The following is a 14,024-nucleotide window of genomic DNA, read 5'->3' on the forward strand; positions in this document are numbered from 1 at the left end:
AAGGACCTGTTTCCCTGCAATGCAGCTCTAGGATTTTATAGTTTGACTGCAGAAAGCCATACTTACTGTACTAAATTCAGAAAAGCAGGCATTAAGTTTGCACCAGATTCCTCAAAGAGGTGAAATCAGCGTTCATCCAAATTCAAAATTCTTTGCTTTCAACTTTCTTAGTAATTTGTTCCATTCATATTTGACACGGTTTCCGTCACCAAAACTCAATGTTTTTAATATTATTATTCCAGGAGCATGAGATCACTTGGCCAGCTTGTCAATATTATTACTCATCTCCAACTGTGAACCAAATAGTCTATTCAGAGGGTAGTTATAAGTTAATTGCAGAATGTCGAGACCATTTTAGGATGCCAGGTTTTTACAAGAGTTCATTTGACGATTTTGTTATTAAGTCAGAAAATATTCCATGTTGTAACCATACCTCTACTATATTGTAATGAATGACAATTAATGGGTCCCTTTCAGAATGGCAGGCAGTGACTGGTGAGATACCACAAGGCTCGGTACTGGGACCGCAGTTATTTACAATATACATCAATGATTTAGATGAAAGGATTCAAAGTAACATTAGCAAATTTGCAGATGACACAAAGCTGGTGGCAGTGAGGAACTGTGAGGAGGATGCTATGAGAATGCAGGGTGACTTGGACAGGTTAGGTGAGTGGGCAGATGCATGGCAGATGCAGTTTAAAGTGGATAAATGTGAGGTTATCCACTTTGGTAGCAAAAACAGGAAGGGAGATATTATCTAAATGGTGTCAAGTTGGGAAAAGGGGAAGTACAATGGGATCTGGGGGTCCTCGTTCATAGTCAATAAAAGTAAGCATGCAGGTACAGCAGGCAGTGAAGAAAGCGAATGGCATGTCGGCCTTCATAACAAGAGGAGTTGAGTATAGGAGCAAAGAGGTCCTTCTGTAGTTGTAAAGGGCCCGAGTGAGACCACACCTGGAGTATTGTGTGCAGTTTTGGTCTCCAAATTTGAGGAAGGACATTCTTGCTATTGAAGAAGTGCAGCATAGGTTCACAAGGTTAATTCCCGGGATGGCGGGACTATCATATGATGAGAGAATGGAGCGACTGGGTTTGTATATTCTGGAATTTAGAAGGATGAGACGGGATCCTATTGAAACATATAAGATTATTAAGGGTTGGGACACACAAGAGGCAGGAAACATGTTGCCGATGTTGGGGGAATCCAGAACCAGGGCTAAGCCATTTAGAACGGAGATGAGGAAACACTTTTTCCACACAGGGAGTTGTGAGTCTGTGCAATTCTCTGCCTCAGAGGGTAGTGGAGGCTGGTTCTCTGGATACTTTCAAGAGAGAGCTAGATAGGGCTCTTGAAGATAGCAGAGTCAGGGAATATGGGGAGAAGGCAGGAACGGGGTACTGATCACATTGAATGGTGCTGGCTTGAAGGGCCGAATGGCCTACTCATGCACCTATTGTCTATTGTCTATCAAAGGCACAAAAGGCTGATAAGAAAGAACAATGATCAAAAGCGGAATGGAAGAGAGAAAACTAGTTCTGCCATTTGTAAGAACATACGTATTTGCATACATCAGACGTTTGAATTTAACATTATGAGAGCCTGATCGTATGTAAATCAACTTTAGGCTTTTCCCTTAATACCTTAAAGCTATCTGACATTGCCATCTGGAAAAAAATACTGATTATCTACCCTGTCTATGTCTCTCCTAATTTTACGTACTTCAATGAAGTCACCCTTCAGTCTTCCGATGCTCCAGAGAAAACAATCCAAATTTGTTTGATCCCCCTTTATTGTTAATACTCTCTAATACAGGCAACGTACTTGTTGCCTCTTCTACCTCCTCTCTCAAGCCTCTGCAGCCTTCCTGTAATGCAGCAATCAGAATAATTGATTGGGGCATTACAGTACAATGTTGCCTGAGCAAAATTTTATACAGCTAGACAGTACAGTGGTTCAGATGCTGCCTTACAGCGCCAGAGACCTGGGTTCCGGTGATGTCTATGTTGAGTTTTCACGTTTTCCATGTGATGATAAGAATTTCCTCCAGGTGCTCCGGGTTCCTCCCAAACTCAAAGACATGCCAGTTTGTGGGTTAATTGGCTTTATGTAAATTGCTTCTAGTGTGCAGGGAGTGGATGAGAAAGTGGGATAACACAGAACTAGTGATCGACTGTCGGCGATGGGCCAAAGAGCTAGTTTCTATGCTATATCATTCAATCAAACATGACTTCCCGAATTTTATGTCCAACCATTTGATATCTAGAATGGAGATGAGGGGTAATTTAGCCAGAGGGTGGAATTCATTGCCACAGGTGGCTGTGGCCAAGATATTGGGCATTTTTAAAGTGGAGATTAATAGGCTCTTGATTGGTTAAGGCAGTGGGCAGGTGCTGTACACCTGCACGGGAAGGTAGACGCTCCCGTCCCCATGAGTCTCAGGCAGATGGGCTCGTCAGCCTGGGAAGGCAGTCCATCTAGGAGAGGGGAAACTCTGATTTAAAACCTTCACTACCTTGTGGCCATATCCAGTCATGGAAAAGGCTCCAGGAGTAAACCTCACGAAAATCTGGAGTCGAAGCCCTAAGGCAGTTTGTCGTTGTCTACAGCCTCGCTCTGGCAGCTCCTGCGACAGCGCTGGTGCCAAACTGTAACGGCTCTGCTGTTCCTTTGGATCGATCAGCGACGTGGAGAGGGGGGACGTGCTGCATGGGCAACAGCTTGGCCTCCATATAACATCGCCCAGGCTTGCACCCGACCAGGATGCATCACCCATGGACAGTAATGACCGAGGGGGGAGGGGGCTACTACTACTGGTTAGGGCGACAAAAGTTACAGGGAGAAGACAGGAGAATGGGGTAGAGGGAGAAAAATAGATCAGCCATGATTGAATGCCTAGTATACTTGATGGGCCGAATGGCCCAATTCTGCTCCCATGTCTTATGATCTTATGGTCTTTTCACCAACCAATGGAGATCAGTATGCCTTACAATTTTTTTACCACACTATCTACTTGTGCTGTTACTTTCAGGAACCCATCGACTGGCAACCCAAGACTCCCTCTGTATGTAATTTGTTCTCAGAGATATCAGATTCCAAGAGATCAAAATGAATTGGTGCACAAACAAAAACAGAATACAATACCATATACCCAGGAAACCACAAATCTTCCATGATTGGAATACGGACACTAATAATACTGAGTATTTCCGTGCATTCCCAATAGAAATTCACATCAACAATTTGTTTGATTAACTAATTGCTACAAACTTAAAGTGTAAACAAATCACAGTACATCATATAACTTCAATGTCTGTTGCAAAACAAAAAACCTCAGTCCTCTTACAGCTTCCCACAGTTAAATAGGGAGCAAAATGAGGTGACTGTGATCAACCACCGTTTATCCCGATTCAGAACGTTTCTAGCTACAGAATGGTCAATCAAAATTGCTTAGAGCATGGCAACAACTAAATACTACTGCCCACCATTTTCTGATCCAATTAATGATAAACAAGGCATAAACATGCAAGAAAGGCAACAAACTAGCTGACCCATTAAACAAATCATATTATAAACAATGCAATATATCCAGCTGGATATTTCTCCTTATCTGCAAACTAGCTTGTATTACCCACCATTCACTTTAACGAGACAGGAAAATTATGACTTGGTGGCCACAACATTTGAAATTCAAATTTAAATGCATTCCTTCATATAATTACCAATTTAATGAATGTAAGAGCTATTCAAAAATTACATCTTTTCCCAGAAACTGGCTGACCTACTGATTCCTCCAGCACTAGTTTTTGCTCAAGTTTTCAGTTGCGAGCTGCAGTTCCTTGCGCCTTGTTTAAATAAGCATGATTTGTTTTCCACCATTACAATCCTGCTCTCTCCATTGTATTTTACTGAATTTCATTGTACTTCTGTACTCGTATTAACAAAAAATAAGTGAAACCGCAGCAACAAAAGCTCTCGGTATAACACAAAGCTAAAGTACTGGCTAAAATGTAACCAAAGCACATAGCCTTTGAAACTCGCATTGCACAAGATGATGTTTCAGCAAGATTGGGTAATGATCAAGTTTAACAAAGCCCAGATAAAGACTTGACACGAGTTAGACAGGCAAAAACAAGGGCGGGCAGATTGCAACTTAAAAAACTCTCCTCCAATTCCTTACTACAGAGAAAATTTACAAGGACGTTCCCCAAACTTAATGGCTTGAGCTTTAGGGAGAGGTTGAGCAAGTTAGGACTTTATTCCTTGGTGCGCAGGAGGATGAAGGGTGATCTTATAGAGGTGTATAAGATCATGAAGGGAATAGATCGGGTAAATGCACAATCTTTTGCCCAGAGTAGGGGAATTACGAACCAGATGATATCGGTTTAAGGTGAGAGGGGAAAGATTTAATAGTCAAGAGTCAATTTAATTGTCATTTGGACCCCTGGAGGTCCAAACGAAATGCCGTTTCTGCAGCCATACATTACACACAAATAGACCCCAGACACAACATAATTACATTTTACATAAACATCCATCACATAGCTGTGATGGAAGGCCAAAAAAAAACTTATCTCTCCACTGCACTCTCCCCCCCCCGATGTCAGAGTCAAAGTCAAAGCCCCCGGCTGGCGATGGCGATTGTCCCGCGGCCATTGAAGCCACGCCGGGTGGTGCGAGGTCGCACACCGGATCTTGGTGTTGGACCCCCCGGTGTGCGCTCGCAAAGTCCCGTGCCCAGCCGCGCGGGGCAGTGATGTCAGGCCCCGCTCCAGGAGCTCTTCAACCCCGCAACTCGGGCGGGAGAATTCGCCGTTGCAGGAGCCCCGAAAAGCGGTCTCCCTCCAGGGATCCGCGGGCTCCCGATGCCGCCGTCCGCAGACCCGCAGTAGCAGCCTCCGACTCAGCAGCAGCAGCGGCATCGGCAGCAGCAGCAGCGCTCCTCCACCGCTCCACCCGCTCCGGTCTCGGCCAGCTCCGCGACGGCAACGGTGAGTCGGCACCAGAGTCCCCGGCTTCTTCCCGTTGGAGGCCGCTCCTCGTTGCGGCCCCAATGACAACGGAAACCCGACGAGAAAAGGTCGGGTCTCCAGTGCAGGGAGAGATTCAAAAGTTTCCCCCCCCCCCCTCCCACCCCACCCCCATCCCCCCACACACACACCCCAACATAAAATAACAAAAACTACATAAATACACAGACAAAAAATAATAAAACGCGGACAGGCTGCAGAGGCCGCTGCTGACCAGAGTCGCGCCGCCTACCGGAGCTCGAAGGGCAACTTTTGCACTCAGAGGGCAGTGGGTACACGGAATGAGCTGCCAGATGAGGTAGTTGAGGACGCTACCATAACAACATTTAAAGATATTTGGACAAGTACGTGGATAGGAAAGGTTTAGAGGGATATGGTCCAAAGCCAGGCAAGCAGGACTAGTGTAGATGGGCATCTTGACTCTATGACTCTGATAACAGAGGTAATCAGAGCACAGGGAAAGTTGAAGACACATTCCATTCCTGCCTCAGGAGAGGGGGGGGGGCAAGAAGAACTCAAATGACAAGAACAGTTGCCCCACCAGTCCCGATCAGAAATGAAACCTGGAGCTAACAATGGAGCTAACAAGAGTACTCAAGTTCAATTTATTTCTCAAACTCTCTCAGCAATATTTCCCCCGCATTTTCCCCATCTCTCCTCCTCTCCACGATACCTTAACTCTCCTCTTGTCTCCCTCTTGCCAACTCCCTCCGAATTACAGCCACGCTGCAATCATCCTTTGACCTCTGAAATTTGAATATCTATTATGGATCTCCATTGGAAAGCTTTTAAAAACAAGAAATGCCAATAACCACTGTACATTGATTGAAGTCTTGTTGAGAGGAGATTTGTATCACAAAACAACCAAAGAACAATCCTTTAAAGTAAAACTCTCCAGTCTTGTCAGGTATTTGACGTTAATCATCGTCAAAGCTCCAAATAATAGATTACCTAACATTCAATAAACGACCTCAAATCTTTTTGCCAAAGATTTAATAAATACTTAGAAAAGCTATGAAATATTTATAGCATTTTGCATTTCCTGATTGAACTAGAAACTATATTTGCTCAGTGATGGGCCAATTAATACAAGAAAGAATTAATACAACAATTTGATGAAATTTGCTGAAGGTACCGCTCTTTATTAGTGGTAAATACATCAATATGAAATATTAAATTTGCAAACACCATGAAATGGAAGGTGAATTTTGCAACATCAAACTAAAATATATCTTCATTACAATAGTAATAGTTGTAGCCAAAATTTTAAAAAACTGCTTCATGAAATCTCTGGTAATTCAAGCCCCTCCCAACACTTTTTAATTGCTCTATTAACCCCCCCCCCCCCCCCAAACACTTTTTACACCCCTCTATTTACACCCCTTAGTTAGCCCTCTAGTCCCATGTAACAAACACTTGAATCTACGTTTCCCCTCTTGTATAGTAATTCCCTGGCATTATCCTCCACTGTGCAATCATTCATTAGGGTTTTGTTTAGCCCAGGGGTTCCCAATCTTTTTCGTCTTGTTTACTTCAGGCAACTTCAATACCACCTAACAATGTTAGTTTGATTTCATTTATTTATGAACAACTAATGATGAACAGACACTGGTACAACAGAACCAAACACAGTCAGTCAATGAGAAAAAATATGTACAAATCCAGAATCAACAAATTTACCCCCTGGGTAGGTGAAATTTGCCCCCTGGGGGTAAATTTACCCCAGGTTGGGAACCCTTGGTTTAGGCTAACTGGGGCGATGGGGCTTATGTACAGGGATAGTCTTGCGGGTCTGTATGCAAAAAAATGTATTTTGCTGTACCTGGTACACATGACAATAAAGAAACCATTGACCAAAGCAGCCAACTTACAACTTGCTACATCTCAAGGATTCACCAGTTCTGATGAAATTCCACTACCCCAAAATGCTGGGTTGAATTTAAACGTTCCGCCATGTCAGGAACAAGCAGCGAGGCAACCAACATTCATCATGACTAAAATTTCCCCTAGAGCATTTACATCATTTCCAGGTTTCCTGACCAGCTGGAGAGAGCAGCTCCGATGACAGCAAGCAGGACCTCAATTTATCCTGTAGATAGAAGGAATGGGTGACGTTTTGTGTCAAGACCCTTCTATAGACCCGAAACGTCATCCATTCCTTCTCTCCAGAGATGCTGCCTGTCCCGCTGAGTTACTCCAGCTTTTTATGACTATCTTCGGTTTAAACCAGCATCTGCAGTTCCGTCCTATCTTGGGGTACTGATTGGGGATGACCAGCCATAATCACATTGAATGGCAGCGCTGGCTCGAAGGGCCAAATGGCCTACTCCTGCACCTATTGTCTACTGTCTACCCAATTTATCCTCATATTTACAGGCACAGATTACAAGTGTCTAAAGAAGGGTCTCGACCTGAAACGTCACCCATCCGTTCTCTCCAGAGATGCTTCCTGTCCTGCTGAGTTTCTCCAGCATTTTGTGTCTATCAAGTGGCACATCTGATGGAATCTGGAATTGCCTGCACAGCGATGAAGAGGGGAATGGGCAGCATTGGTACCAGGGTTGCCCGATGATTCATTCTTGCCGTGCTGGATGTTACAAATTGGATGAAGACCCGAGGATAGAGACAGACGTCAGCAGCTGCAGTGTCATGTTCCTTCCTGAACTCATGAATGCAAGTTTTTAAAACATAGAACATAGAACACAGTTTGTAAGTTAAATGGCTTAGGTAAAAATTGTAAATGGCCCTAGTGTGTCGGATAGGGCTAGTGTACGGGGGGGGGGCTGGAGAAAATCACTGGTTGCCGTTGATTCGGTAGCCCAAAGGGCCTGTTTCCGCACTGTGTCTCTAAACTAAACTAGAACAGTACAGCACAGGAACTAATCTCCTCTGCCTACATGAGAACCATATCCCTCTATTCCCTGCATATCCACATGCCTATCTAAAAGCCTCTTAAATGCTACAATCGTATCTATTTCCACCGCCACTAACCCCGGCTAAGCATTCCAGGCACCCATCACTCTATGTAAAACACTTGCCCCACACGTCTCCCTTAAATTTGTCCCCTTTGATCCGAGCCTTTGACATTTCCACCCTGGAAAAAGGTTCTGACCGTCTACCATATCCATCCCTCTAATATACTTCTATCAGGTGGCCCCACAGCCCCCGAGCTCAAGAGAAAACAATCCAAGTTTGTCCAACCTCTCCTTGTAGTTTTAATCCAATGTTGTTAACCTCTTCTGCACCCTGCAAGCTCATGGAATATATTCATTCTATGTGGGCATCACTGACTATGTCAATACATATTTCCCATCCCTAGTTGCCACTAAACTGCAACGATTTTGGGGAGCTGGCAGATTTCCATCTCTGAAGGGATTAGGGAACCAGATGGGTTGGACAATAGACAATAAGTGCAGGTAAAGGCCACTCGGCCCTTCGAGCCAATAGGCAATAGGTACGGGAGTAGGCCATTCAATGTGATCATGGCTAATCATCCACAATCAGTACCCCCCGTTCCTGCTTTTTCCCCCATATCCCCTGACTCCGTTATCTTTAGGAGCTCTACCTAACTCTCTTGAAAGCATCCAGAGAACCAGCCTCCACTGCCTTCTGAGGCAAGGAATTCCACAGACTCACAACTCTCTGTGTGAAAAGGTTCTGGACTCCCCCAACATCGGGAACATGTTCATTGCCTCTAACGTGTCCAAACCCTTAATTTGGTCTCCAAATCTGAGGGAGGACATTCTTCCTATTGAGGGAGTGCAGCGTAGGTTCACAAGGTTAATTCCCGGGATGGCAGGACTGTCATATGTTGAAAGAATGGAGCGACTGGGCTTGTATACTCTGGAATTTAGAAGGATGTGAGTGGATTTTCTTGAAACATATAAGATTATTAAGGGATTGGACACGCTAGAGGCAGGAAACATGTTCCAGAAACATGTTGGGGGAGCCCAGAACCAGGGCCACAGTTTAAGAATAAGGGGTTGGCCATTAAGAACGCTTTTTCACCCAGAGAGTTGTGAGTCTGTGGAATTCTCTGCCTCAGAAGGAAGTGGAGGCCAATTCTCTGGATGCTTTCAAGAGAGAGTTAGATAGAGTTCTTAAAGATAACAGAGTCAAGGGATATGGGGAGGAGGTAGGAACAGGGTATTGATTGTGGATGATCAGCCATGATCACAGTGGTTCGAAGGGCCAAATGGCCTACTCTTGTACCTATTGTCTATTGATGTTAAGAGTTCTAATAACTTGAAAAATGAAACCAGTGGCTTCTTGAATAAATGCTTTATTTCAAGCCCCCCCCCCCCCCCCCCCCCCCCCCCCCCCCCCCCCCCACCACCCCACCCCACCCAACTAACACCAGGCGATAACACTTCATATAAACTAACTTGAAGGTACACTCTTCACTCTGGCATTGCACTTCTCTATATCCCATCAGTCCACCCAGCAATGAGAAAATATCCTTTAAATACCAAGATCTAGAAACTCATCAATAATGATAACAAAGACATATGCATCAGCACTCACAAGATATCTTCAGCGTAAGGATCCAACAATAGAATTTATTTTGGGGACACAGGGAACTGCAGATGCAGGTTTACAAAAAAAGACAAAGTGCCGGAGTAACTCAGCGAGTCAGGCACATCTGCCTGTCCCCTTTTCTATTCCCTTCCCCTCCATCCGGAACGTCCACATTAAAGGATGTTCCTTTAAGAAAGAGGAGGAATTTCTTTAATCTTCTGTAGAAGGTGGTGAATCTGTGGAATTATTTGCCACAGAAGGTTGTGGAGGACAAGTCAATGGATATATTTAAGGCAGAGATAGATAGATTCTTGATTAGTATAGGTGTCAAGGGTTTTTGTGAGAAGGCAGGAGAATGGGGTCAGGGGGGAGAGATAGATCAGCCATGATTGAATGGCATTGTAGACCTGGTGGGCCGAATGTCCTAATTCTGCTCCTATCACTTATGACGATCTCTGGGGAATATGGAAAGGTGACGTTTTGGGTCTGAACCCGTCAGATGGAGAGCCAGTCAGCACCTGCTAGAAAGGGCACTTCGACAAGAGAAGTAAGCAGATGTCTGATGTGGAAAAGTGCACGGTTCTCATCTGCTTTGCACTCAAGAACTGGAATATTTAATGGTGACAAACCTTGTAATTGTGGAGGCACAGTGATTTGGCCAACCACACACACACACACACACAAAGCTATTTCACAAGTTGTCTCACTGGCAATGGAATTTAGGGGTGAAGAAATTATGCTGTTATAGTCTGATCCCTCATGCAGGACTACACTCAATTGCAATGACTGAACTCCAAGAAAGGTACACTTCCTTTAAAAGGAACAATACACTAGATTGTCAGGTTAAATTCCAAGAATATGTTGCACAAACTGGCCTAAATAAATGCAGAAACAGATCTCGAGTACGAAGATGGATTCCGACCTAATGGATAAGGCACTGGCCTCCTAAACCAGGAATTGTGGGTTCGTTTTCCCATCTGGGGTGAAGTCAAGTTTTCTTTTTCACCTCCAGTTTAAATTCCATTTGGAATATTTTGGAGGACCAAGACGAGCCTATCCACATCCTATAGAGATGCTGCCTGACTATTGCCTGTCACTCCAGCACTCTGTCTTTTGCTCAAGATTCCAGCATCTGCAATTCCTTGTGTCTCTCTCTTGCCTAAAATTTAGACTGTCGGGCAGTGGGCTAAATTAAGTTAGTAAAGTCACTGAGAAATGACTGGAGGAGATATAGTAAAGATATTTCACATCACATTTCCAAACAGTGCATTTTATTCCCATCTTGTATGTCTGTATCCGGTTTTCTTATTCAAAAATTTCTGAATATTTTCAAGCGGAATCAAAATAAAATGAGTGCACTGGGCTTTCTGTGGCATTTATGGTTCATTCGTAATTTGTACGAATTAAGGAAGCACTTATTTTATGTAAGAAATCTGAGAACTTCCCAAAGGTGGTGAATGTTGGATCTATTTAAATGCTCACAGAATTTTTTTTAACTAAGGTCATCCAGGGAATGGTATAGAAGTAGGTAAGTGGAGAGGAAGGATAGAGTATAATGATCTCATAAAATGGTGGAAACCAAGGTACTGAATGGAGACAAAAAAATCTGTAGATGCTGGAATCCTGAGCAAAGCCCAGCGGTGGAGGAACTCGGCAGGTCAGGCAGCATCTATGGAAGCAGTGGACAAATGATGCTGGCTGGAGATGCAGTCTGACCCACTGAGCTCCTTCCAATGCTTTACATTTTGTTGAACAATCCTTCAAGGAACTGAATGACGTACTTGTTTCTTCCAGTTTTGACGTACTCGGGTGCAAACACTATACGTGCTGCCTGTTCAGTGTTCCTAGAATTTTCTGTTTTAATTGCAAAACAAATTTATGTTCCCAATGCGCCAAGAATCTGGAGCACCACGAAGATGATGTTTCATAATATGAGCAAGTGACAGCATAAGTTTAACCATTGGGGCCAAGTGACATCAATAACCAGCTGGAGAGGTGTTAATGAAATTGAAAACACACGCAATGACTAGATTTCAATGTCGCACAGACATCGGTGCAAAGATCCCGATTCTCACCAGCAAGTGGAGCTCGACAACAGAATTCCATAACTTCAAGTACCATGTAGATCAATGTAAAGATGTAGCCATTTGGCCCATTCAGAAGCCAGCCCTCTGAAAGGGCCAGTCATATCTCTCCTGCCCGTTACACTGGTGGCAAATTCCCCCTTGATTTATCAACTTTATTAGCAGGCTTACTAGTCACCGTGCGAGGATTAACTTGAAATAACCACCAACCTACCAAATTAGATAACGATAGACAATAGGTGCAGGAGTCGGCCATTAGGCCTTTCGAGCCAGCACTGCCATTCAATGTGATCATGGCTGATCATTTAATGTTATTAAAGCTGAACATTTAATGTTATTAAAGCTGAACATTTAATGTTAAAAATGTCTGCAGTTCTGTGGTGTATTTTCACACCCTGAACACTAGTGTGGCTATTCCAGGAGAGTACAATGACACATGGGAATAAAGGGGAGGAGAATGGAGAGTAGGGGAAGGGATCGTATGGAGGGGAGAGGAAATGGAGGAGAGAGGAAATGGAGGGGAGTGGAGAGGAAATGGAGGGAAAGGGAATAGAAAATGGGACTAACTGCAAGGGGAGTGCACTGATATAGGAAATAGAGGGGAAAGGGAGAGGAATGAAAAAAAAGACCAAAAATAAAAGGAGAAATGTAGTAACAAGAAATTGCTACTTTACAGAAAAATAATGTGCCAGGGTCCGACAGCATCTCTGCACCGTCTAAACGTGAAAGGAGATCCCTGGTGTTAACACACACACGCACACGAGTAATGCGGGGGCAGGCTGGTGAGATGCTAAGGGCTCGGCCTGTGTGCCTGCTGCCTTTATAAGCGGGCCTCTCCCCATGACGTAGGGCGGGAGGCACAGCCCAGGCGGGCGGCCGCCGATATAATAGAGGCTGCTGCGGGCGGGAGAGGAGCCAGGCCTCCGCCGCCCTCTTAGAGCAGCAGGCGGGCAGGAGAGGAGGGCAATCCCTCGACATTTTTTTTTAAACCCGCTTCCTCCCAAGCCAGCCACAAAACAAAATGGCTCACCCTGCCTCAGTGTCCATGCAATGGTGTGTGTTGGTGTTTGGTTTATTATAATCACATACTTTCCAAAATAACTAAAGTGTGCACATCCACGACAATGCTTAACTCTCTAAAACACACTAAATCCAAGATGGTCTTGGTTTATTCCCCATCAACACTCTGCCTCCCCCCCCCCACCCCCCATCTCACCTTAAAACAAAAAAAAAAGCAATTTCCTTGTTAAGCAACCGAAAGAAAATAATGTATTTCGACCATTCCTCCCAACTTTTGCATTGTTTAAATCCTTTGCATCCTTTTTTAAAATAATCATAAAATTGGTAAATGGTTGAGAAGCAAGTGGTTGAAGAGGGCTTTTCCTTCTGCATCACTTTAGAAATCACCAGAAGTTGATTTTTAATTATCTCCCAACCCAGAAATAAAAGTACAAACACACACACATACACATATTGAGGAAATTATTTGCTTTTCCTCTGAATTCTGAGCAATTCAGTTTGCAGTTACACAAACCCCTCATGCACATTTTTTTCTTTACTGCAGCCCATCTTATTTTTTTGGGTGCTCAAGTCTACTTTGTTTGGAGGGGGTTAAATAAATTTCAGATTTTTTGTTGTTGAAATTGCTAGATTTTCAGGTTTGTTTTTTGAAGGGGGGAGGGGGAGGAGAGATTTCCACGGGGTGGTGATTGTCCATTGACTGCAACCAAACAACACATTTTCTCCAATAAAAATAAATGCAATTCTTGTCTTTTTTTTCTTCTTCTTTTTAAACCAAAAAAATAAAAGCAAAAACACCCTTGTTGGGGAGGAGAAACAGGAGTAAATCTGATTATTTTCGCCCTCTTTCTCTTCCCCATATAAGATATAAAATGGTTCCCATCTTAAAGTCGCTTTTATTTCGGAGGATAATAAAAAAACAACCAACACTCACACACGAAAAAAACATCTTACCACCGGGTTTGAGTTGGCCGAACTCGCCATGTGGATACGGAGGAGAATTTAAATGGTATATCCAGGTGAGGTGGGGCGTTTTGTTTTTTTTTGGGAGGTTTTTAAGGGGAGGGGGTAAATAATGATGAAAAGCGAGCGCAGTGGGGCGAGTGCGCGGCGCGGGCTTGGGAAAGCCGTCCGTCCTCTTCCAGCCGCCGCTTATATACTGCCGAATGCCGCTTCAATTGCCGCTAGAGGGAGGGTGGCGCAAATCAGGGCGGCACGTCAGCGGACCCCCCCTCCCTCCCTCCCTCCCTCCACTGCACTCTCGCGAGAAAAGCGAAGGAGGAGCGACGGGACGTGCTGCGGACGCCGTCACGGGGCATGCTGGGAGTTGTAGTCTTTTCTTTGCTGTATGTATTTATGTATTGTGTGTGT

General features: G+C 44.2%; 1 protein-coding gene across 1 annotated transcript in view; it reads right to left on the minus strand.

Moving 5' to 3' along the window:
* gtf2a1 (general transcription factor IIA, 1) overlaps positions 1 to 13,819 on the minus strand; it is a 50,371-nt gene extending 36,552 nt beyond the window's left edge. The window contains exon 1 of the mRNA XM_055640215.1: positions 13,608 to 13,819. Coding sequence (XP_055496190.1) covers positions 13,608 to 13,637 — 30 coding nt within the window. The 5' untranslated portion in view covers positions 13,638 to 13,819. The remainder of the gene's footprint in view (positions 1 to 13,607) is intronic.
* Between the last annotated feature and the right edge of the window lie 205 nt (positions 13,820 to 14,024).

The sequence above is a fragment of the Leucoraja erinacea genome, chromosome 9 (genome assembly GCF_028641065.1).
Source record: "Leucoraja erinacea ecotype New England chromosome 9, Leri_hhj_1, whole genome shotgun sequence".
Classification (NCBI taxonomy): Eukaryota; Metazoa; Chordata; class Chondrichthyes; order Rajiformes; family Rajidae; genus Leucoraja; species Leucoraja erinaceus.